The sequence below is a fragment of the Dermacentor albipictus genome, unplaced genomic scaffold (genome assembly GCF_038994185.2).
Source record: "Dermacentor albipictus isolate Rhodes 1998 colony unplaced genomic scaffold, USDA_Dalb.pri_finalv2 scaffold_120, whole genome shotgun sequence".
Classification (NCBI taxonomy): domain Eukaryota; kingdom Metazoa; phylum Arthropoda; class Arachnida; order Ixodida; family Ixodidae; genus Dermacentor; species Dermacentor albipictus.
Window position 1 is genome coordinate 160,948 of NW_027225674.1, and position 23,650 is coordinate 184,597.

The window sequence follows — 23,650 nt, forward strand, 5'->3', positions numbered from 1 at the left end:
GCCTTAACTATGGTCGACCGTTTTACTCGGTGTCCTGAAGTCACACCACTTCCAAACATTCTGACATAAACTGTTGCAGATGCTCTTATAAGCGCATGGGTGTCACAATTTGGTGTCCCATCAGAGATTACAACTGATAGAGGCCGACAGTTCAAGAGTGCACTCTTCTGACAACTTACTAACCGCCTCGGCATACACACGTCAAAATGACTGCGGATAATTCGCAAGCCAACGGACTTCCGTCTCGACCGTCTCCCAGGCGACCATCTCCCAGGGCCGCGCAACGGACCCTTAGACACTCCTGGTAGAACCTAACTTGGCGCCATGATTCAGCGGAAAGAATAGCTCCAATCCTCCTGGCATGCCCAGGAGGATGGGAGACGGTCGCCTTTGGAACCGCCCCTACAATGTTTGGAATAAGTTGGCCGTGCAACACGCGGACTTCCTATGGAGGATGAAACTTCCAGAGCTTCAACAAAGTAAGAGGAAACACCTTTCTAATAATTCACCGTCAAATAACGTACTGGTTCTTGGAGACGCCATCGTAAGTGATAACCATAGAAGAACCCTTGCTTTAGGTCCTAAGCACTGTTTTAAGCCTAACATAAAACCCGTTGACGTTTTAAGCATACCGTGCTGCATAATCAGGTTCGTCCCAAAAGAAGAACGCTCATGCTGTATTTCGGATTGCATTGCTAGCATTAAACAATGTAATTCTCATTTTAAGACGCCTGACCCTGTCTGACTGTTAGTTGATTACCTTGTGGAGCATAAACTTAGACCAGTAATATCTGACAAGGAAGGTTATTTCGTAATTATGCCAGATGACATGTTTTCAGAAAAAGCAATTTCAGCCATAGAAAAGAATTTGCAGCCAGTCAAACTCAAGCCTTCGGTAGTTAAGCAACGTGCGGCTGACCTCTTGTCAAGACATAATCTTAAAAGGCTTGTTTGTAATGTCAAGAAAGCTAAATCCCTCACCTTAGAACTGTTTTTCTCGGCCAAGACCCATAAACAAGAAATTCCTTTTCGTGCTATAGTGTCAGAGAAAGGGACATGGCAGGTCTGTGTCGCTAGTTAAATACAGAACTGCCTAGCTTACAAATTTTTTCAGATCCCTTTTGCCTACGTAATTCTCAGGCACCAGTTCAGTATTTGAGAGAGGAAAATCCTGGTGATTGTACAGCTTTTAGTATGGATATCGAAGACCTGTATTATTCCTTGCCGCATGACGGGTTGATAAATTCCGTAAATGAGTACATTAAAGAACAAGTGCAAGAGTCGGCTTTTAGTGACAGATGCGGTGTTTCCATGGGAGCTTTTCTAGAAATGATTTCAATGTACTTGAAGTCGACGCTGATTGGGTGGAGAGATGGCGTTTTTCTGCAGAAATCAGGCATTTGCATTGGCTCAAAGGTTGCCCCTATTCTTAGCAACATTTACCTAAGTAAGGTTGACAACTGCTTAGAGAAATTCTGCCTTAGGTGATTGTGTCATCAAGATATTTCGTTACGTTGATGATTACCTGACTTTCTGCAATAGGGAAGAATTAGATTCTGCTGCTACCTCAGTAAGTGAGCAATTTAAACTTTATGGGGGAGGATTAAAGTTTACCAAGGAATTTCCTCAGCGATGCGTAATTCAGTTTCTTGACATTTTCTTGATCTTCGAACAAAATCATGTTTGTTGGCAGTACTCCCCAAGATCTTCGAAGCCGTTGCTAAACTTTCAATGCAAGCATTCTAAATTAGTGAAAAACGGAATTGCCATGTCGTGCCTTAAGTCTTCCCTCACAAGATCTTGCATGCACAAAATTAGTGCCAGTTTCAATGCGCCGGTCCAGCGCCTAGTAGAAGCAGGTTATCCTAGTGTAGCGGTGGCCACTGTGGCTGAGCGCCTAAAGAAGTCGGTTTCGAGAGGGACGGACGTGATTACAGAAAGCAGTAATCGCAAAAAAAGAGTAGTGGCTATTCCGTATATTCATTCAGTGTCGCACAGGCTTAAAAAAGTTGCTAGTAGATATGATGTTAATGTTGCTTTCACTGCTCCCAATAAGCTAGGTAAGATATGTGCTGCCGTACGGAATAAAAAGGAGCGGCTAAAAGGCAAAAAACGAACAGATATTTGTCCAGTGAAGCACATAGAACAACAGTTATACTGAATGTCGTATGGGTGTGGTTTATAAAATTCCCCTTAGCTGTGGCCAGTTCTACGTAGGGCAAACGGGACGGGGTATCAATCAGAGGCTAATGGAGCATAAAAGGTCGTTAACTGGTGGATCGCCTTCTAATCTTTCGCTACATTGTCGAGATTGTAACTGCAAGCCAGAGTTAGATGAATGCGCAATATTGTACAGGCATAAGAATGAAGATACACGTCTTATGGTAGAGGCATGGCATATCTATAATGGTGGAAGTGCGTGCGTGAGTCAGCCTTCGATTACTTTACATAAGGAAGAGATTAAGTGCCTTAACAGTTATCTCTCACGTAGACCAGCATGTGTACCCGATTGACACGTGGTGTTACCATTCCTGAGCATGCGCAGATGAGTTAGTGTCTTCTTTCATTTTTCGCCTCAGTGCTCTCTTCAGTTGATAGTCGGCGTTCGTGTTGTCCACTTCTCTACTCTTGTGTCATGTCTGCACGCCTCACTTCTATTTTGCATAATGTACACTTTTCTCTTGAGGTATAATGGCAACCTGCTGTTCATGATCTGAGAATGCCTGCCAAATGCGCCCCCACTAATTCTTATTCCTCTTAACTGCTCTTCTCTTCCGAGACTGTTAAACATTACTTTAGTTTTCTGCAGATTAATTTTTAGACCAACCCTTCTGCTTTGCCTCTCCAGGTCAGCGAGCATGCATTGCAGTTGGTCCCCTGAGTTATTAAGCAAGGCACTATCATTAGCGAATCGCAAGTTACTAAGGTATTCTCCATTAACTCTTATCCCCAATTCTTCCCAATCCAGGTTTCTGAATACCTCCTGTGAACATGCTGTGAATAGCATGGGAGAAATCGTATCTCCTTGCCTGACACCTTTCTTTAATGGGATTTTGTTGCTTCATTTATGGAGGACTACGGTTGCTGTGGAGCCGCTATAGATATCTTTCAGAATTTTTACATATGGCTCGTCTACACCCTGATTCCGTAATGCCTCCATGACTTCTGAGTTTTCGACTGAATCAAACGCTTTTTTGTAATCAATGAAAGCTATATATAAGGGTTGGTTATATTCCACACATTTCTCTATCACCTGATTGATAGTGTGAATATGGTCTATTTTTGAGTAGCCTTTACAGAATCCTGCCTGGTCCTTTGGTTGACAGAAGTCTAAGGTGTTCCTGATTGTATTTGCGATTACCTTAGTAAATACTTTGTAGGCAACGGACAGTAAGCTGATCGGTCTATAATTTTTCAAGTCTTTGGCGTCCTCTTTCTTATGGATTAGGATTATGTTAGCATTCCAAGATTCCGGTACGCTCGAAGTCGTGAGGCATTGCGTATACAGGGTGGCCAGTTTTTCTAGAACAATCTGCCCACCATCCTTGAACAAATCTGCTGTTACCTGATCTTCCCCAGCTGCCTTCCCCTTTTGCATAGCTCCCAAGGCTTTCTTTACTTCTTCAAGCGTTACTTGTGGGATTTCAATTTCCTCTGGACTGTTCTCTCTTTGATTATTGTCGTGGGTGCCACTGGTACTGTACAAATCTCTATAGAACTCCTCAGCCACTTGAACTATCTCATCCATATTAGTAATGATATTTCCGGCTTTGTCTCTTAACAGGAGAAAACAATACAATAATTTAATGATGGCGGTGTGACAATGAGGCCATGACTACAATGGCATGACGACCCTGGAATCGCTACAACAGAATGTCAGTACTGCATAGAAGGACCACGACAGCATGATGACAACTATATGAAGATGACACAATTACGATGGCTCACTGATGCCGGTTTGGTGCTGATATGACAATGCAGTGGTAACAGAGTGAAGACGGTGGAAGGGTGACAATGACATGACAAAAAAGGAGTGATCACAGTGGCATGAAGGAGATGAAGTGACGACAGCGTGTCGGTGTTGGAGCTCGCATCCATTCGGGGTAAATTTGACAGTGTAGGTGAAAGATGAAAAGGAGCCATAAATTCCACATAAGGAAATTTATTGGACGCATGAAAAGGGGACATAAAGATGACAAAGTGAAATCACTCAAAGAAGTCACCCTCAGCATCCACATTTGCTATGAGGTGACTGCGGGATTTGGTGCATGCTACCTTCACATTGTCTCCAGGGAGAGCTGCAAAGGCTGCCCGAATCTTCGTGATAAGCAGGGCCTTTGTGTTACTAGCACGATGATGGTTGGTTATCTGCTTCACCACACCCCACACATAACTCATAAGATTGCAATCAGAGTAGATAGGGGCCTGAAATTCTTGGACAACCACTTTTTCCAGCACTATATAGCAAGGAACTGACTTTTGCTGCCACACATGGGGCAGTCTGGTAGCTGTCCTCTCCACCAAAAGCTTCACAACAGTGTACAGTACCTACACATACTTATTCGAACTGAGCCCAAGTCCCTGTGGGAAGACAAGTACGGGAATCACATCACCCTCACCGGAAACACATCCAAACACCATCACATTTTGATCTTCATGACATGCAGAACACAGAACATTATCTTCAGCCACAGCTTCATAGTCTTCATTCCACCTCTGCACTTCATGTCGTATCGCTTTTAAGGATGTTCAAGGTGGATTGAGCAGCTGTATTCATTATGCAATTTCACTGCCCGGCGCGAATCATCATAATACAGGTAACTCTTAATATTCCCTCGCTTTCATTGCAGTTCTGTTTCATTTGATGGGTTTATGAGAAACAATAGATAAAAATTATATGCAAATTAAAGCACAGTATGTTCACAATGTATATTCTTATTGAGTTATGCTGTCAGATTTACTCGGAACACCCAGTACATCACCAGTCACCACAGGCCGCCTCATTTTACACTATATCCAGTACCAGCCAATCATGCAGGACAGTACCCATCAGGCAGCAGCTAGGAGCCAAGGATACGAAAAGTGGGGGAAAGAGGCAAAGAAGGCTTCGCTCAAAAACCCTACATTTTATCGAAAGATTACCGGACAACCTTTTCAGGTAGATTAAATGCCAAAATATGTACATATAGGGTAATTACCTTATGGTTGCCAACAGTGGTGGTGGCCAGGGTGAGGCATTCGCATGTGATCCCACCAAGATCATGCCGACGGCAAGGCCAGCCTATAAACAGAGTAGCTGAAGCCAATGTTTAGCGGAACTGAGTACCCTTTACTTCATTGAAGTCACATTTAAATGTTGATTAGTAAAGTTAATTTTTAGTGATTTCGTTAGGAGATAACTAGACTTTACATGCTTGTATTTACAGACAGTTATGTACAAGTGAACACTGGATGTGACACATAAACTGGAATTTGCTGTGAACTTATTGTCATTATATTAATGTAACCAAGCTTCAATAGAGAATCAATGAGTCTGCGACGTGAGATTTATTTAAAAAATAAATGGAGATGATCATTCAGATTGTTTGAGAGAAATTGTCATTTTGCAGAAGTGTGCATACATATTGATTTTTATTCTATCATTACGTAAATTAAACAAATGCTTGGTAAAAAATTGACTTTTATTTAAGGGGCCCTGAACCACCTTTCTTTAAAGCCTCAACAACACCTAGGAACAAGTTTGGTGCCTCCCAGGAATGCACTAGCGAATTAATTCTTACTGAAATTCGAAACACATTGTCACTTACTTCAGCCAGTTTGGTCAACTGTGTCAATTAACATGCGCGATAATAGTACGAAAAAGTGCACTGATCCAAACTAAAGCCCCTTAAACTTCGTAAAGTAGCGACACTCTCCTCCACCTTCACTCCTCCTCATTTCTCCCCTCTTTCATGCTCTGTCCCCGACCGGGGCGCTGCCTACACCGCTCGAGTGTAGCAGACGACCTTTTGCAGAGTGAATGCACGCATGGCAAGGCGGTGGGCTTTAAGTGTTCACGTTGGTTTTCTAGCTTCGAGTAACTTCGTGTACAGCATATATTTTCTAAACGGACGGTTATGCAAATTCAGTGACAGCAGCTTTCTTCTGTCTTGATAGCTTTCTTTTTTAAGTATCTGAATGAGCGCTAATGCTGTGCCATGACGACTCCGAATGTATCGCGTGACCTACAATTAGGTATGCAACATTTGTCAAATGCGTGTCACAAGATCTTGTTGCGAATTTTTGTAAATGACACATGTACAATCGGATGCCAACATCCTGACCTCCAGCAAGCCCTCAGTAGCCTAAATAATCCGCGCCATCCTTACCATGTTTATTCGCGGCGCGTATCAGCTATGACGTAAAAAGGACGATAGAGGGCATGAATGAATGCTGCTCTGAAGATTCGAAAGAGTATTACAAGCTATAGTGCCACCAATGTGTGTGCTTGCTAATCTTCTAAGCTCATGCCAAAGGCTCAGAGGTGGGTGCTTGTGCCATTATGTTTCTCATGCCTCAAAGTCAACAGAAATATGCGCGGCCGATCATCAAGTCAGGATTCTACGTATATAGAAAATTAAATCAGCTTTTTTAGTATTCGTTCATTAAGCAGGAATGTGGGAACAGCGCTTCATTCAGGCTCAAACAAGTGCCTTGTTTTTTTCAGGTTAGTGACTCATCATGAATAACATTTCATCGTGCTTTAGCTCGTCCGTTCACGAAGTGACATACTTGTCACGAACCGAGTTGCACTAAGGTGCATGCATTGAGGACGGTTGCGCTCACTCAGAAATAACATTTGTAAGATATGAGTTTAGTGAAGTGGTGACCACGCAAAGAACTAACATGCTATGACACGGCCGAAATAGCAGTAAGTGAAATGGTGCAGTCGTTCATATTGAGGCACCATTTGTTGTCTCATTATGTGTGTCTAGAGACATAGTGGTCAAATGAGCTAATAGTTGAACGAATGAGTAAGCAAACAACTGAACGAACCAACGAACGACGACTAAATCAGCCATTGGACGAGCAAGCGACCGCACATTTTCTTTGCGAGTGCTCCACCGCCGCATCTTAACCTACACACACTTTAAAGCTAACAAGAATTAACACATACATCTCAAAGACTTGTGATGCTGTCGCTTGACGAAGAACACATTTCGGGAGAGCATGCACACTTTACCTTTGTATCGCAAATCTACCAGGCAACCACCAGTGACGAACACGAACAAAAGAGGTGAATAAAGCTATTTGATCTAAAGAAGGCTAGTGAGCAACCACAAAATGCAGAGTTGCTTTCCTGGCTTGAATGGCTTGCGTGAGCTCTGCTGTAAAAGCCATTCCTCTGTCGGTGATTATGACTTCTGGAGCACCATGTCACGGCAGGATGTTCTCGATGAAAAATTTCGCCACTTCGGCTGCGCTGCCTTTCGGTAGAGCTTTAGTTTTAGCGAAGCGGGTGAGATAGTCCGTCGCCACGACGATCCACTTATTTCCGGATGTTGATGTCAAAAACGGTCCTAACAACTTCATCCCGATCTGCTGAAAATGTCGGTAAGGAGGCTTGATCAGCTGTAGTAATCCCGCTGGCCTTGTCGGTGGTGTCTTGGTGTCAGCATGTCTTGACGTAACGGGTGACATCGGCGGTTAGGTGCGGCCAGTAATACCTTTCTTGTATCCTCAATAGCGTCCGGGAGAAACCGAGGTGCCCAGCGGTCGGATCGTCATGTAGGGCGTGCAGTACTTCTGGACGCAGCGCCGACGGAACAACAAGAAGGTAGTTGGCGCGGACTGGTGAGAAGTTATTCTTCACGAGTAGGTTGTTTTGAAGCGTGAGCGAAGATAATCCACGCTTAAATGCCCTAGGGACAACGTCGGTGTGCCCTTCCAAATACTCGACTAGGGCTTTTAGCTCCGGGTCCCCTCATTGTTGTTCAGTGAAGTCTTCCGCGCTTATTATTTATTTATTTATTTATTTATTTAGTACATACTGCAGACCCTTTTCAGGGTCCAAGCAGGACAGGCATATATTCTTAAAACTCAAAAGATACAGAACACAATGAAAAGAAATATACATAAAAATAAGGAGACAAATATTGCAAACTATTAAGATGTCATAACATGGTTCCAATCGGATATTGTCCGCGGAAAAAAGGAATATTTAAAACAGTCAGTTTTCGCAAAATACGGTGTCAATGAGTGAATGTGATGATGTCGGGTATAACGTGTGGTTAGAGGGGATATGTACTGTGAAGGATCCAAAGCAAACTTATGGTTAAGTAAAGAATAAAGAAATTCAAGGCGATATTTTCCTCTTCGCGTTTCAAGTGTTTCAATATTGTTAGCCGCCATGAGGTCAGTGGGGGAGTCGGTGATTTTAAATTTGGAATAGATAAACCTAACAGCTTTTCTTTGAACCCTTTCTAATTTATCTATGTTAAGTTTAGTGAATGGGTCCCAAACAACCGAAGCATACTCGAGCTTTGGCCTGATGTAAGTGTTATACGTTAGAAGTTTTATGTGAGAAGGTGAATTTCTTACTTTATGCCTCAGAAAACACAGCTTTTTAAATGCAGAGGAGCATATGTTATCTATATGTGAGTTCCAGGAAAGACGGCTTGTGATTGTTACACCTAGATATTTGTAGCTATTAACCTGCTTTAGTGTTGATGATCCGAGTGTATATACGTGGTTAATTGGGTTCTTTTTATGTGTTATTTGCATCGAAACTGTTTTTTCAGTGTTAAGAACCATGGAAAACTCGCTGCACCAATCAAGAACATTTCGAAGACACTGGTCAAGTTCGTTTTGATCGTTAGTACACGTAATTTGACGGAAAACGACACAATCATCAGCAAACAAGCGAATATGAGTTCCTGGAGTAACCACATTAACAATATCATTTATGTAAATCTGAAAAAGCAAAGGCCCCAAGACGCTTCCTTGGGGCACCCCAGAGGTGACTGGGAGACAACTGGAGCTGCACCCATCGACTGAAACAAATTGCACTCTATTCGTGAGGTAATCTTGAATCCACGATATTAAAATGTCTGGAAGATTAATGTTTTTTAGTTTTTGAATCAGTTTTTCGTGGTGAACTTTATCAAATGCTTTGCTGAAATCCATAAATATGGTGTCTATTTGACCATTCATATCCAGTGTTTTAGCAAAGGTGTGTACTATTGTAACTAATTGTGTTATTGTAGAATAGCCCTTTCTAAACCCATGCTGAAAGTCGCTTAATATGGAGTGTTCTTCAAGAAATTTGTTAATATGTTTAGCAATAATATGTTCGAGCATTTTACAGCATGCGGAAGTTAAAGAAATAGGACGGTAATTTTGTAGTAATGTGCAGTCACCTTTTTTAAAGATGGGAACAACTCGAGCAGTCTTCCATTCAACCGGAAGTTTTGATGACAGCAGAGATTTTTTAAACAACACAAAAAGAAACTTCGCAATTATTTCGGCATAGCGTCGCAAAAATACATTGGGTAAATTATCAGGACCAGAAGAAGTTTTAGGTTTCAGTTCTAAAAGCAAAGCAAATACACCAGGGAGGCTAACAAAGTCAACCTCCGATACAGGAAAATTTGATGCGCTTTGTACAGTTTGTACACCTTCTTCAGAGAATACGCTGTGAAAAAAATAATTAAAATGGCGTGCAATGTCAATCGGATCAGTCAAAGTATCTCCCTCCGCTGTTATTTTTGAGATATGTTTCTTGCTGTCACTCAGGAAGTTCCAAAATTTACTTGGGTCATTTTTAACAAAACTGGGTAATGTTGTGTTAAAGTAGAAGTCTTTTGACTCACGAACCGCACGTTCAAGATTATTTTTGAGCGTTTCAATCTGACTTAACTGGTGGTTTTTTTTCTTAGATCTTTTTAGTTTTCGCTTCAGTTGAATAATCTTCCGCGTCATCCAAGGTGTGCGTTTGTGAACTTTTTTGCGTTTATTCGGAACAAAGGCATTTAGACAATATTGACACATTTCGACGAATCGCTCCCACAGCTTGCAGACATCGTCATTATCATCGAAGCTCGATAAACAAGTTTCCATATGATCAATCACTGCGGCATCATCAGCCCTAGAATAATCCTTGAAACAACGTACGTGACTGGCTTTTTTGTTGTGGTAAGGGGACTTAACTAAATCTATCGATACGCTTACGAGGTGATGGTCTGAAATGCCTGTTTCGACCGATACAGTATGCATAGAATATTGACGGCTAGCAAAAACTAAGTCTAGTATAGAGGAAGATGAACCTTGTACACGAGTAGGTTGATTTACAATTTGAGCTAAATCATGAGTAAGCATGACATCAAACAGAACGTCTGCATTGCTCCCAGACTTAGCACCGCCTTGTAAGCGGTACCAGCACACATCTGGCAGATTGAAGTCACCTATTAACAGTATTTTCTTATTTTGGAAACGAGACAGGTGATGTTGTAGCTTAATAAGATAGTCGGGTGCGGCATCTGGTGGCCTGTAGCAACCATACAGGATGAAAGAATGACCCCAGCAAGAAATTTTTATGCAAAGGCATTCAAGGTCAGGAACATCATATACAAGGTCGCATTCTACAGAGTCTTTTAAGAGAATGGCTACGCCACCACCCCTTGAGGTCCTGTCCTTGCGAACAACTTTATAATGAGGAGGAAATACCAGGTCATCTGCTAAGTCCTCATGTAACCAAGTTTCCGTCAGGACTGATATGTGTGGGTCGAACTCCAGCAGTTTAAGTTCAAGCGAGTCTTTCTTGTTTGCAACGCTGCGTGCGTTAATGTTAACTATTCTCAAGCTTTTTATACTAGATTGGCCCGTGTTACTTTGGCAAGACAAGCTATCTGTCTTAGTGAAGAAAGAAGCTGAGGTAAATGAACCACTCACTTTATCGGTGAGCGGTTTCGCAACTGCGTACAACTTCGCGTCACGGGCCGACTTGCGCCGATCCCGTCGTTTTTTTGAACCCTCACTTTATCATTTTTTTCGCAGTCCCAAACGTAAGGAATATTATTGATATATAACTTATCAAACACCAAGGAAACCCTTTCTTTTTTATCTCGGTTCGGCTTCGCGCTATCCCATAGTTTCTTTCTTAGTTCACGAACGTTCTTTGAAAAGTCTTCGCCAATTGAATAATCTTTTCCCTTTAGTTTCTTTCCGTTCTTGAGTATCACAGTTTTATGCCTACTGTCTAAAAGCTTTAGGATTACAGGACGTGTTTTGTCAATTGCCGGCTTACCTAACCTATGTATCCGCTCAATAGGGATAGGGTCGAGTCCTAAAATATCATGAAAAATATCTTTGTTTACGGTTTCTTCAAGCGATTCATTTGTTTCCTCTTCAGTTTCTGGGATGCCATATATGATCAGATTTGACCTCCTACTATAATTTTCAAGATGCTCAAGCCTTGCTTCAAGCCTTTCAATCGTTGTACTCATACAACTAACCTGTTCTTGGCAGGACGTTACTCGGCTCTCAAGCCTGGACAGGGCATCTAATTTGTTCTCTATGTTCAGTAATCTGTTCTCTTTCATATCTTTTATGTCGACTGCAATATCATTAAGTTGTTGTAAAATTCGGGTCATGTCAGGGCCTGGGTTCGATTCAATGTCTCCGGCTAACAATAATAATTTCCTCAGACACAATGTGAAAACCTGTAGCAAGCAACAAAGCCGAGGGCACGGCAGCACCAACAGGAATAGGTCATTAGAACGAAAACATTTTCCATACTTTTTGCTCACCTGCACAAGGAAGACAAACGGATTAGTGCTCCGCATTCTGTCGATGCTGCCATGCCCAGTGGTTGCAAAACGAGCATGTATCCCATTTATAGCTTGAGTGCACTGTGATGCCCCCTGCAGTCCAGGTTCCTGGCAATCAGAACGTGTTGCCGAAGAATGATGATACGGATGCCAAGATTCCAATGCTGGTGGGCGTATTTCTTGATCGATGTCTTGATGCGTTGAAAGATGGACATGCGCAGAGAGGTTCAGCACGCTGATGTCCGGACAGCCAACGTTGAAACACCCAAGAAGGCCACACAGCTGCACAAGGAAGACAAACGGATTAGTGCTCCGCATTCTGTCGATGCTGCCATGCCCAGTGGTTGCAAAACGAGCATGTATCCCATTTATAGCTTGAGTGCACTGTGATGCCCCCTGCAGTCCAGGTTCCTGGCAATCAGAACGTGTTGCCGAAGAATGATGATACGGATGCCAAGATTCCAATGCTGGTGGGCGTATTTCTTGATCGATGTCTTGATGCGTTGAAAGATGGACATGCGCAGAGAGGTTCAGCACGCTGATGTCCGGACAGCCAACGTTGAAACACCCAAGAAGGCCACACAGCTGCACAAGGAAGACAAACGGATTAGTGCTCCGCATTCTGTCGATGCTGCCATGCCCAGTCAAGGAAGGCGTCATCATCCTCGTCATCTCGCGGCAGCGGGTCAATGGGGGCGCGTGATAGGCAATCGGCATCTGAGTGTTTTCGTTTGGACTTGTATGTTACAGTGATGTCGTATTCTTGTAGTCTGAGGCTCCACCGTGCCAGCCGTCTTGAAGGGTCCTTTTCCTTTAAGTTAGTTTGCCAACACAACGCGTGATGGTCGCTGACCACGTTGAATGGCCTGCCATATAGGTAATGGTGAAATTTCGCTGTAGCCCAAACGATGGCGAGGCATTCTTTTTTGGTTGTAGAATAATTGCCTTCCGCTTTGGCAATGACCGCCTAGCGTAAGCTATCATCTGTTCGACTCCATTTCTTCTCTGGATTAGAACGGCACCGAGGCCTAGGCTACTGGCGTCAGTGTGGATTTCGGTATCGGCGTGCTCGTCGAAATGTGCAAGTACGGGCGGCGACTGCATGCGTCGTTTCAGTTCTTGAAATGTGTCGGCCTGCAGCGTTTCCCACCTGAACTTGACGTCACATTTAGTTAGCTGTGTCAGCGGCTCAGCGATGCGTGAAAAGCCCTTGACAAATCGCCTGTAGTAGGCACACATGCCAAGAAATCTACGCACTGCCTTCTTGTCGATGGGCTGCGGCAACTTTGCGATGGCAGCTGTCTTCTGCGGGCCGGGGCGGACTCCAGACTTGCTGATGATGTGGCCTAGGAACAGAAGCTCATCGTAAGTGAAGCGGCACTTTTCTGGCTTCAGAGTGAGCCCTGATGACTTGATGGCCTCTAGTATTGTTGCAAGTCGCCTAAGGTGATCGTCGAAATTTCCGGCGAAGACAACAACATCATCCAAGTAAATGAGACAGGTCTGCTACTTCAATCCTGCTAAAACCGTGTCCATCACACGCTGGAACGTTGCAGCCGCCGAGCACAGTCCAAACGGCATAATTTTGAACTCGTAGAGGCCGTCTGGGGTGATGAAGGCGGTCTTTTCGCAACCTTTTTCGTCGACTTCTATTTGCAAATAGCCAGACTTGAGGTCCATTGACGAGAAGTATTTAGCGTTGCAGAGCCAATCCAATGCGTCGTGTACCCGTGGGAGGGGGTATACGTCCTTCTTCGTGATTTTGTTCAGACGACGATAATTGACGCGGAAACGTAGGGTTCCGTCCTTTTTCTTCACCAGGACAACAGGGGATGCCCACGGGCTTTTCGACGGCTGGATAATGTCGTCGCGCAGCATTTCGTCAACTTGTTCTTGCAGCGAAACTCGGTAAGGGCTCTGGCGGAGTGATCGAGTGCACTCTTCGGTGATTATGCGATTCTTGGCGACTGGTGTTTGTCGAATCCTCGATGACGTCGAAAAGCAGCTTTTGTATTGCGGAACAGACTTCTGAGCTGATGTTGCTTGATCATGGGGAGACTTGGATTAATGTCGTAGTCTGGTTCGGGAACCATGGTCATCGGGGTAGATGCGGCGGAATTGGAAAGGACAAACGCATTACTGGTTTCCAGAATTTCCTCGATGTACGTGATCGTCATGCCCTTGTTGATGTGCTTGAACTCCTGGCTGAAGTTTGCCAGCAACACTTCAGTTTTCCCTCCATGCAGTCGAGCGATCCCTCTTGCGAAGCAAATTTCACAGTCTCGCAGTAGACGTTGGTCGCCTTCGATGACGCCTTCTACGTCAGCGGGTGTTTTGGTGCCGACCGAAATAACAATGCTGGAGCGAGGCGGGATGCTCACTTGATCTTCGAGCACACTCAAGGCATGGTGACTACGAGGGCACTCCAGCGGCATCGCTTTATCTTCCGACAGCGTTATTGACTTCAACTTCAGGTTGATGATTGCGCCGTGTTGGTCCAGGAAGTCCATACAGAGAATGACGTCTCGTGAACACTGTTGGAGGATAACAGAGGTGGCAGGGTAAGTCCGGTCATGAATGGTAATTCTTGCCATGCATATTCCACTCGGCGTGATGAGGTGTCCTCCAGCGGTCCGAATTTGAGGGCCTTCCCATGCAGTCTTAACTTTCTTCAATTGGGCTGCGATGGGTCCACTCATGACGGAGTAATCAGCTCCTGTGTCTACTAAGGCGGTGACTGCGTGGCCGTTGAGAAGCACATGGAGGTCGGTGGTTCTTTGTCTTGCGTTACAGTTAGGCCTTGGCGTCGGGTCATGGCTGCGTCGCGTTGACCTGTGGTTGGTACGTGGCATCGTCAGGTGGTCTTTCGTCAGCGTGTTCTTTCATTCCAGACTTCGTCAGGACGGCGGTGTGTCGTCGTTGTTATGTCGTCGAGATAGTCTTTTCGGCGTCTTCGGCGGCGGCGGAGGATCTTCGTCAGTTCGACGAACAGCAACCGCACCTCTATCGGTTGCTGATTTTAGTTTTCTGGATATGGGCTGACGGACCGGCCCTGGGCTGGGCCAGTGTATGGTCGGCGCTGTGGCGACAGGTCGACAACCTGGTGACGGCGAACGGGACGGTCGTCGATGGCTCTACTGAGTAGCGGCGAGGTAGTCGGCGATGTCATGGGGGCGTTCACCTTCCCTCGGGCGCTGTGCGTTGACGACGAAGCCTCGCAATCCCAGGTCGTGGTATGGGCATCGGCGATACACATGGCCAGCTTTGCCGCAGTGGTAGCAGAGCGGGCGGCGGTCGGGGGCACGCCAAATGTCCGTCTTCATGGCGTAGGTGCGCTGGGCGACGGGTGGCCGTGCTGGCGGCGGCGGCAGACGACGGAATTGTGGCGTTACAGGGCCCTGGCGCGGTCGCGGAGGGGGACCTTGACGGCCTGCGATGGCAGCGTAGGTCATCTCTTCTGGCTGGGGATGCGGTAAGTGAGGTTGCACCTCAGGAACTCCCAGCAATCGCTGAACCTCATCTTTCAGGATGTCAGCGATCGAAGCTGCTTGAGGCTGCGACGAGGGCAAGACCTTGCGCAGTTCTTCGCGCACAATGGCACTGATAGTCTCGCACAGATCGTCCATGGCCAGTGATTGAATTCCGGCGTAGATTGTTGGCTTGGTGCATCAGTCGAATTGCCGGTTCCGCAATTCCGGTGTCTCAGTGCTCGTCGCCTCACGAAGAAGCTCGTCGACGGTCTTCGGTGGGCTTCTTACCATTTCGGCGAAAAGTTCCTCCTTTACACCATGCATCAGTAGGCGGACTTCCTTCTCGGACATTTCTGGGTCGGCGTGGCGGAACAGATGGCTCATTTCCTCAGTGAAGATAGCAATCGTCTCATTCGGCAGCTGCGCTCTGGTTTCCAGTAGAGCTTGGGCTCATTCTTTTCGCACGATGCTCGCAAACGTTTGCAGGAAGCCACTTCGGAAGAGGTCCCACATCGTCAAGGTGGCTTCTCGATTCTCGAACCACGCCCTGGCGGCGTCCTCCAATGCAAAATAGACATGTAGTAGCTTGTCGTCGCTTGCCCAGCTGTTAAACGTAGCGACCCTCTCGTACGTTTCCAGCCAGCTTTCCGTGTCCTCAAATGTGGAACCGCGGAACGTCGGTGGTTCCCTGGGCTGCTGCAGCACGATGGGGGATGCTGGGGCTGCCATTGGTCACACTCTTCTTGATCTTCTCCGGTAGAAGTCCGTGCTCCGGGGTCAGCTGTTGAACACGGCAGCTTGCTCGATTGTCCGGGACTACGTTGGTGTTCTCTTTGCGGTCCGAGCTTGGATCACGGCTTCTCGGGGGTGTCCGGTACATGAACAAAAAGCACCTCCACCAGATGTCACGTGGTAGTGACGGTGAAGAAAGCAGCAATTCGGTGCAATTCAAAACTAGCTTTTATTGGGCGAACCTGTGCCCACAAAAACAGGCTACACTTATAGCACAACGATAGCGGCGAACATGGTCGGCGATCGTCGAAAATCTGATCAGCGGGTCAAGCGCGTCCGCTTTTATAGAGCAGTCGTCGAATGTTCCAGACTAATCGTTCGGACCCGCGTGCCTTCTACAAAGTTCTACACCATTCGCGTCACGTGATGAAAGCACATAACATAAGGTTCGGCGACAACAGACAGCGGATAGAAGCATCGATAACATTCCAGAAACTTCGGATACATGCAGGCGGGTCCCATGCTGTCCGATTACATTTGTTAGGCGGCGAAACGCGGTTGCTCGATAAAGATAAGTACACGTGTCAATATCTACTACGTTATGGCCCACAACAAATTACGCAAGCCTGACACATAGTATACTATGAGAGACTCGCAACTATTTCGTATAGTCGTGTGGAGAATGTTCGCTTAAAGTTCTCCCTCCCAATTCGATGAATCCATGTCTTTCTTCTTAACCTGTAGCGCTTACTGGACGGTATCGAGAACAGCTTCCTGTTTTTGCTGAAACTATACGAAGGCGCAGCAGGTTATGGTGATAGAAAGTGCCGTGAAGCGACGTCGCATTTGCATCGAACTTAGCTCAAGCTGTTCGCAAACCAAAACAACACGGAACAGCAACAGTGCCATCATGCACTTCTTGCCACTCCGTAGACGCTTCTCAAGCGAAAATGGCGCTGAAGCGTGACTGTAAACAAACGAAGTCGGTGCAAAGACCCATGTAATGCCATTAGGCCAATAGCGACGCGGCATTGGCCAGAGCACACGAGGAGGAGGCGGTATTTTTCAAAGCATGGCGCTGCTTTACGAAGTTTAAGGCGCTTTAATCTAGAGTGTACTAGAATGGGGGAGTGGGTCCAGCGGAGGCCCCGACAAGCGGAGAGAGTGAAGCAAAAAACATTGAAATTTGCGGCGGCGCTGCAGTCGCCTTCTTCTGACGTTCCGGCCAATCCGGTGCCCCGACGGCCCAGCGGAACCACGCCTACTGACGGTGGTTACGGTGGCGCCCAGCTGTCGTCTGCTCAACGCGCCGCCGTCTCCTGAACACGCCTTCGTGCTTGTGTTTATTTCATCATTTTCTCTCTAATTGATTTGTGTACCAGGAATGTAAAAAAAGAATACAATATAATTACTGCTTTGCCATGAATTGAGATTCCTCGCTTCCTCAAACGATGCCGTCTGCACGATATCTACACGCGCAGACGGACGACCCTCGCATATGTGTTATGGTTTGTCTGGTAACTCGGCGACTTGGATAGTGTTCGAAGAATGAGAGGATGAGCACACTTCGGCGAAAGAACTACTGTTGTGTAGTGGGTTGCATCACCGTATACAGTAGATTGAAAGGTCCGGCCAAGCTCTCGCTCTTCGGAGTCCCTAAAAATGAAGAACGGCGACGCATGCAGGAGCGCAGGAGCTCATTCTTCACTGCACGGACTCCATTTGTGAGCTGCACTTTGATGCAAAGTACTTACTGAGGCATTATGTGCATATCGTTGAAGGCCAGGAAGTATCTACACAGCGTGGAAAGCCTGCGCTTCGGTCTGTTGCGGTACCCACAATCCTTTGCCGTATTTTCAGGATTATCTCTACGAGCAGCCTACACCCGAGCAGCCCATGCGAAAGCATATGCAACAGATGAAGGGCGGTCAACAAAGAGAATGCTCCCGCTCTCAGTTGAACGGTCATTCAGATTGGAGGCATGTGTCAATGGAAACCTGCGCGAGCTCGAAGACATAGACAACCGATAACATGCTTCCTATATAAACAATGTGTTTTGCTTTATTCACCCAGGGGGTCTGGAGAACCAACTACATCTCAGGCGTATATGATGCACAAAAATAGGGAAGAAAAATGCTATTCCGTAAATATTTTCAAAACCCACGATTAACCAACAAAAAAAAATGTGCTGCACGTTAAGAATAATGTGACCCATATAGGCTCCCTAAATCTCAAATCGCTGCCGTTATTAGGGCATTGGGGAAATTTTGTTAGCATTCAATATATCGCCTTGAGAAAGGAAGAAAACAAAGGTTTGCCAATCTTTATTTAACACCTAATTATGCCACACAGTTCATTAATTCCTGTAACTCATCCCATTACGGCACATGGTCCCCATTTCTTCGGAATATCAGCTATGAATTTCGTTTTCTCATGACACAGTGAAACACGCACATAAGGTAAGGAAAGCAAACTGCAAATGCGATCCATCTGACTGCGTGACTTCAGCTAATCCAGGCACATTCATCCTCGAACGCAACTACAATGCTGCGCTCGACCGCGGCCGTGCTTCTTGGGGGGGGGCACGCTCTCCGACCGGCGCCGCCGCGGCCTCCGCCGTGCGCGGGGGCGTGGCCTCCAGAAGAAGGCGATAGTGGCGCCCTCTGGATTTTCAATAAAAAATCCCTCAGAGCGGAGCCCTCGTTGGACCCACTCTCCGAATCTAGTACACTCTACTTTAATCCAAACATCCTGCTTGCTTCATGTCCCATCAGCCAATGGCAATGCTCTGTGAGAATCTGCCCAATGATGTCAAGGGGCACCCACAGGCAGCCTCGTAAAGTGTGAGCAGAAGGCCTCTGTTTGAAGAAAATGCAACGTCCTGCTCCACTTGCGAGCTCCACGCACGATCCTCGACTGCAAAATTTGGCTTTGTTCACAGCAGCACATGCTATCAGTGGAGTATGTTTCTTCACTAAGTCCAAGGGGTGGTTCAGGGCTATTTTAAGGGCCAACAGCAACATAATTTAATGTTGACTTAATTGGTTATAAATGAGTATATGCCAATAAACTTTCTGACCCCTGTCATGCAATTCCAGCCGACAGGAGACAGAAAGGGACACGGTAAACACACATTAGTCATTCAATTACCTAAACTTAGTACATCAAAGAAACACCTTAACAATATACAAAGTGTATACACAACACATATTTAGTCAAAATCTTGCAACAATGTTATAAAAACAAAACAAGCCTAATGAAGTTCAACACATTTACATCAGTTTGCTGACATCTTCGGTTTGACTCAACATTGCTGGCTTCAACATTGCATCATACTGTTTGCTGATGCATTGAGCATACTGGCGTCTCTGCCTCTGATGTCAGCTCAGCTGGTCTTGCCCAAAGGTGAAGAAGGTGCGGGACTGATGCGCCTGAATCGCTCGGCCCTCTCTGCTAGGCCTGTGGAGCATAGCCATAGGTGCTCGTGGCAAAGGCACTGTCAAGTCCTAGCTGCAGTTATCCTTATTTGTGCCCACTCAGCTCATGGATCAAAGCCGCGGCAGCTAGGGCACTGCCTCCAACAGGCTGCGTCCATCTCCATGAACCACTCCTCTCCTCTAGCCTCCAGCTCGCCCTTCTCTTTGCCATCCTAGATTGTAGCTGGGCTCGTTCCTTCCGCATGCCCTTGTCTCCTTTTGGCAAAATAGCTTCCCTGTGCGTTTTTCTCTCATTGTGTTCTTTAACAGCTTCGTTTCTTTTCTCTTTCTTATGCCACTTCATTATTTTATCGCATTTTCTTTCCCTTACGAATTTTTTCCTTTGCCCCTTCGTGGGTTTTTGCCATCCTACTTTTTCCCATTTCATTTCCTTTTTTTTTACACTTTGCACATATAAGGTAACTAGACTTCATATACACAAATCTATAGACACTTGTGTGCAAGTGAACACGGTATCTGACGCATAAAACTCTGTAGAACTGGTGGTCCAGAGCACTGCTCCATCCTCCAGAACACTCCCTAGGGGTCAAGAGCTCCTCCCAAACCACCTCACAACAAATCACGTCATGCCAGCGACCCGATTGGGTCAACTCTGATCGGGCATGCACACAATCGTTTATCTCTCTGCATTTTCCAGAACGCTAGCAAAAAATATAGTGGGGCAGGAAAGAAATTCACCTTAAATGTTGCCACTCGTGTTTTGCTGTTCTTAGCATTAGCCTATCGATGAGAAATGTTTGAGAAGGCATGTCTCTTATTCTGCTACCCATGACATATTGTTCCCCGAAACATCCATTGGCAAAGTGGCAACAGACACTGGACATTGCGGAGTCCAGTGCCCCCCTATTGCCGTGCGTGTGACGGAAGATGGTGCGCTTCCTTCTATGCGCACGCGTGTGATTGAACCGCCATCGTTATATCACTATCGCATGCTTTCACTCACACATTAGCATATGGTGCGTGGAGACAATATTATCGCCCTTGAGCTTTATACGGAACATCACGGCATGGTGACAGCAGAAATGCGCCTGGAGTGTCCCTATAATTGCTATTGCAATAAAGACTGAACAAGGCCTTCACACTGGACTGACCTTCCTCGCGCCTTCTAGGATCGCATTGAAAATTTTCCCGTTCAGTGTGATGACTGACGCTTAGTTTCCACATCATAACCGTAAACCCATGTCTCATCCCCATTAATGATGCTTTCATAAAAATTATATCATCCCGCAAGCTTTTCGCTCACTTTCAGTTGTATTTGCTTGTGTTTGCTTTTGTTCATCTGACAAAAGTTGTGGCACAAACTTCGCTGTGAGCTTGCACATTCCCAGTGTGTGAGTAAGAATGTAATTACACAGTATTTGAGGTGAAAACCTCTACACGTACTTCCCAAACTATCAGGCAATACTTGGAACGAATCTCTTCATTCAGATTGTCCACAATGGAATCAATTATTGAAGTCAGTATTTCTCCTGAATGATCATCATCTTCAACAAAAGTGTGGCTTTATTTAATATGTGTCCACCACTTGTGCGTTGCAGTGCTCCCTAATGCAAAATTTCCAAAAGCTGTTTTTAGCATCTCATATTTATCCGTAAAAGATTTTCCAAGTTGCACGCAGAATTTCACGTAAACCCACTGCTCTACTGACTCGCTCATTTCGATATGAGAGAAATACAGCCTCCAAGATTCACAGCATATTATGGATGGTTTGAGGTAGTTCACACCATGATTTTTTCTGTTTTGCAGCTAACCCCGAACTGAACCTGTATGTCCAAATCGTAACCTGATCTGACAGTAAGATTTCTCTTAGAACACTGTCATAAATACACATTACCACAGAAACAAGAAATGTTTTAGCATCGGTATGCAAGTTTTGCCAGTGTCATGCGGCATCCAAACATATTGCTGATGTACCCGCTGTTGCGAAGTAGTGCCTTTGGCACTGCGCTGTTATGCTCAAGGCTGCGGGATCGAATCCCGGCCATGGCAGCCACATTTTAATTTGAGAGAGATGCAAAAATGCCTGTGTACCATGCACTGGGTATATGTTAAAGAACCCCAAATGGTCAAAATTCATTCAGAGTCCCCCGCTGCACCGTGCCTCAACATCATATTGTTTTTGTGCATAAAACCCCTGAATTTAATTATTACTCACATTAGGTGGCATCACAGCTGTGCAAAGCACAAACATAAGTCCACATTTCTGTCTACTGTGGTCATGTGCATAATGTAAATGGTTACAATTGTTCCTACTGGTGTATTTTTTGTCAGGATAACCAGGTGGCTTGATGTGTTCTTATTAGACATCCTTGTTTGAATTTTGGACAGGGTGGCTACAGAGTTAATTGATGATCAAGCAGTACACTACATATTGCTTACTGTTTCCCAACTTTACTGAAGGCTGCATTTTACCTGTTTTTTTATGTTCACAGCCTTACATGGCCATGTGCAGTGTGTAAAGCTGCTTCTGAGCAGGGGCTGCTACCTGCCAGATGTAGCAGACAACTGTGGCACCACGCCCTTCATGGATGCTGCACAGGCAGATCAGGTGGCCATTATGGACTGCTTGGCAGAGCTCCAAAAGGTGCATTTTTCTGCACTGCCATGTCATGACTGCTTTTCTATGCTAGTTAGTGCCACCCCAATCTGTTTGCTGAAACAAACTATAGGCCTGATGCGCTGTCCAGGCAGTGCTGCGGAAGCGCTGGTCAACAGAGGCCTCCGTGCCATACTTATCGGTTTTAGGTATTACAAAATGCCATGTTCTGCTGGTGAATGCATGGCGCCGTGGTATATCTGCTCGTCTTAGCTGCACTGCCACTGGAATTTTGGAGCATTTTGTGTATGAGAGGCTTTGTAGCATGCCTTCCGCCACCAAGGGTGCAATGCGCTGTGCTGAATGCATGCGCTGCACATGAGAAGTCACAGGTGGCGTTTCGGTGCGCTGTCGCTTTCATGTGTGTACTGCTTAAGTCACACAGTGCCAAGCTGCAACGGCAGACTGTTGCAATATGTACCTATTCACTTAAGCATGTGTACAATCTCAGAACCATGGCCCATTAACAATGAATGAATTAAGTAATTAATTAATCAAGCAGTCGCACAGTGTGCTGCAAATTCCAGCGTGTCACGCCCATGAACCTCATGACAATTCACGCAGCAATAACGGCAGTGACAATGCTTGGGGGGCGCGCACTGCTCAGTGTAGTCTGGCGTATACTCACCTTGAGTTAATGTATACCATGCTACCAAATCACCAGGTCCGCGCACCTTCGGCACGGTTTGTCGGGCAAAAGTCGCCCGCATTCCATGGCCTGTGCTGCATTCGGTAGCACAAAATGAACGGCTTACGCATGTATCGAACACTTTTCGAGTGTTAGAACTATGCACAGAACCCACGTTACTCTACGGGACGGCATATTTTCTGTACTACCCACCCAACTTTGTCGACCGCTGCCAGGTCATATCACAGTGCATTCAACATTTTCAGAACTCTAGCCCGTCAGCCCCATTCATAACAGTGGCACTTTCCGTAGCTTAGAGCTCAACTATGATGAAGATTCTTAATGCTTAGTGTTCACTCAAGTGATAGTCCTTTCAAGCAAAGGAAATTGCTGTGGTCAAAACAGGAATGGGACAGCTGCACCAGTTGCTCCAAAATTTTACCGGCATGGCTACTGCTGGGAGCTTGTGGCAGAGTTCTGCAGAGTGTCACCACCGGTGTCTCACGAAGTTTTGTGGTACTAGCGCAATCAGAGTAATAGGCAAAGCGCACAGTTTGCCATTTTACTTTGTGCTTGCTCTTATTTGTGGCAGTGCTGTTGCTTCACCCTGTAGCCCAGTCGTGACAAATTGCTTGTGATGAACGATTTGCTGTATGAAGAATATCGCTGCAGTTCTCCTTCTATGTGCTTTGAGTGAAGAGTTGAGCGTCGGCTGTATTTCGCATGTGACACACATTGTGCTTTCTCATGTATGTTTGACAGCACATGCTTGATTGGTCACGTTTCTGTGGTAGCAAGTTGCAAGCAATTGAGTCCTTCAGCACATGTGTGTGATTACGTAGCCCATTTCTTAAAAGAATGCGGACTGTACTGTGTGGGATCTTGACTCCGCAAGTTAGGCTGCAAAAGGAGGACAGTGG

General features: G+C 45.7%; 1 protein-coding gene and 1 long non-coding RNA gene across 2 annotated transcripts in view; one reads left to right on the forward strand and one right to left on the reverse strand.

The window, feature by feature from the left end:
- LOC135897532 (uncharacterized) overlaps positions 1-22,841 on the reverse strand; it is a 48,017-nt gene extending 25,176 nt beyond the window's left edge. The window contains exons 1-2 of the long non-coding RNA XR_010563076.2: positions 22,731-22,841; positions 5,199-5,296 (exon numbers count right to left, since the gene is read on the reverse strand). This is a non-coding gene — a long non-coding RNA (uncharacterized lncRNA). The remainder of the gene's footprint in view (positions 1-5,198; positions 5,297-22,730) is intronic.
- The window catches only part of LOC139053420 (ankyrin repeat domain-containing protein 16-like), a 59,866-nt gene that overhangs the window by 31,279 nt on the left and 4,937 nt on the right, over positions 1-23,650 (forward strand). The window contains exon 5 of the mRNA XM_070530436.1: positions 21,939-22,090. Within this exon, the coding sequence (XP_070386537.1) occupies positions 21,939-22,090 (152 nt within the window). The remainder of the gene's footprint in view (positions 1-21,938; positions 22,091-23,650) is intronic.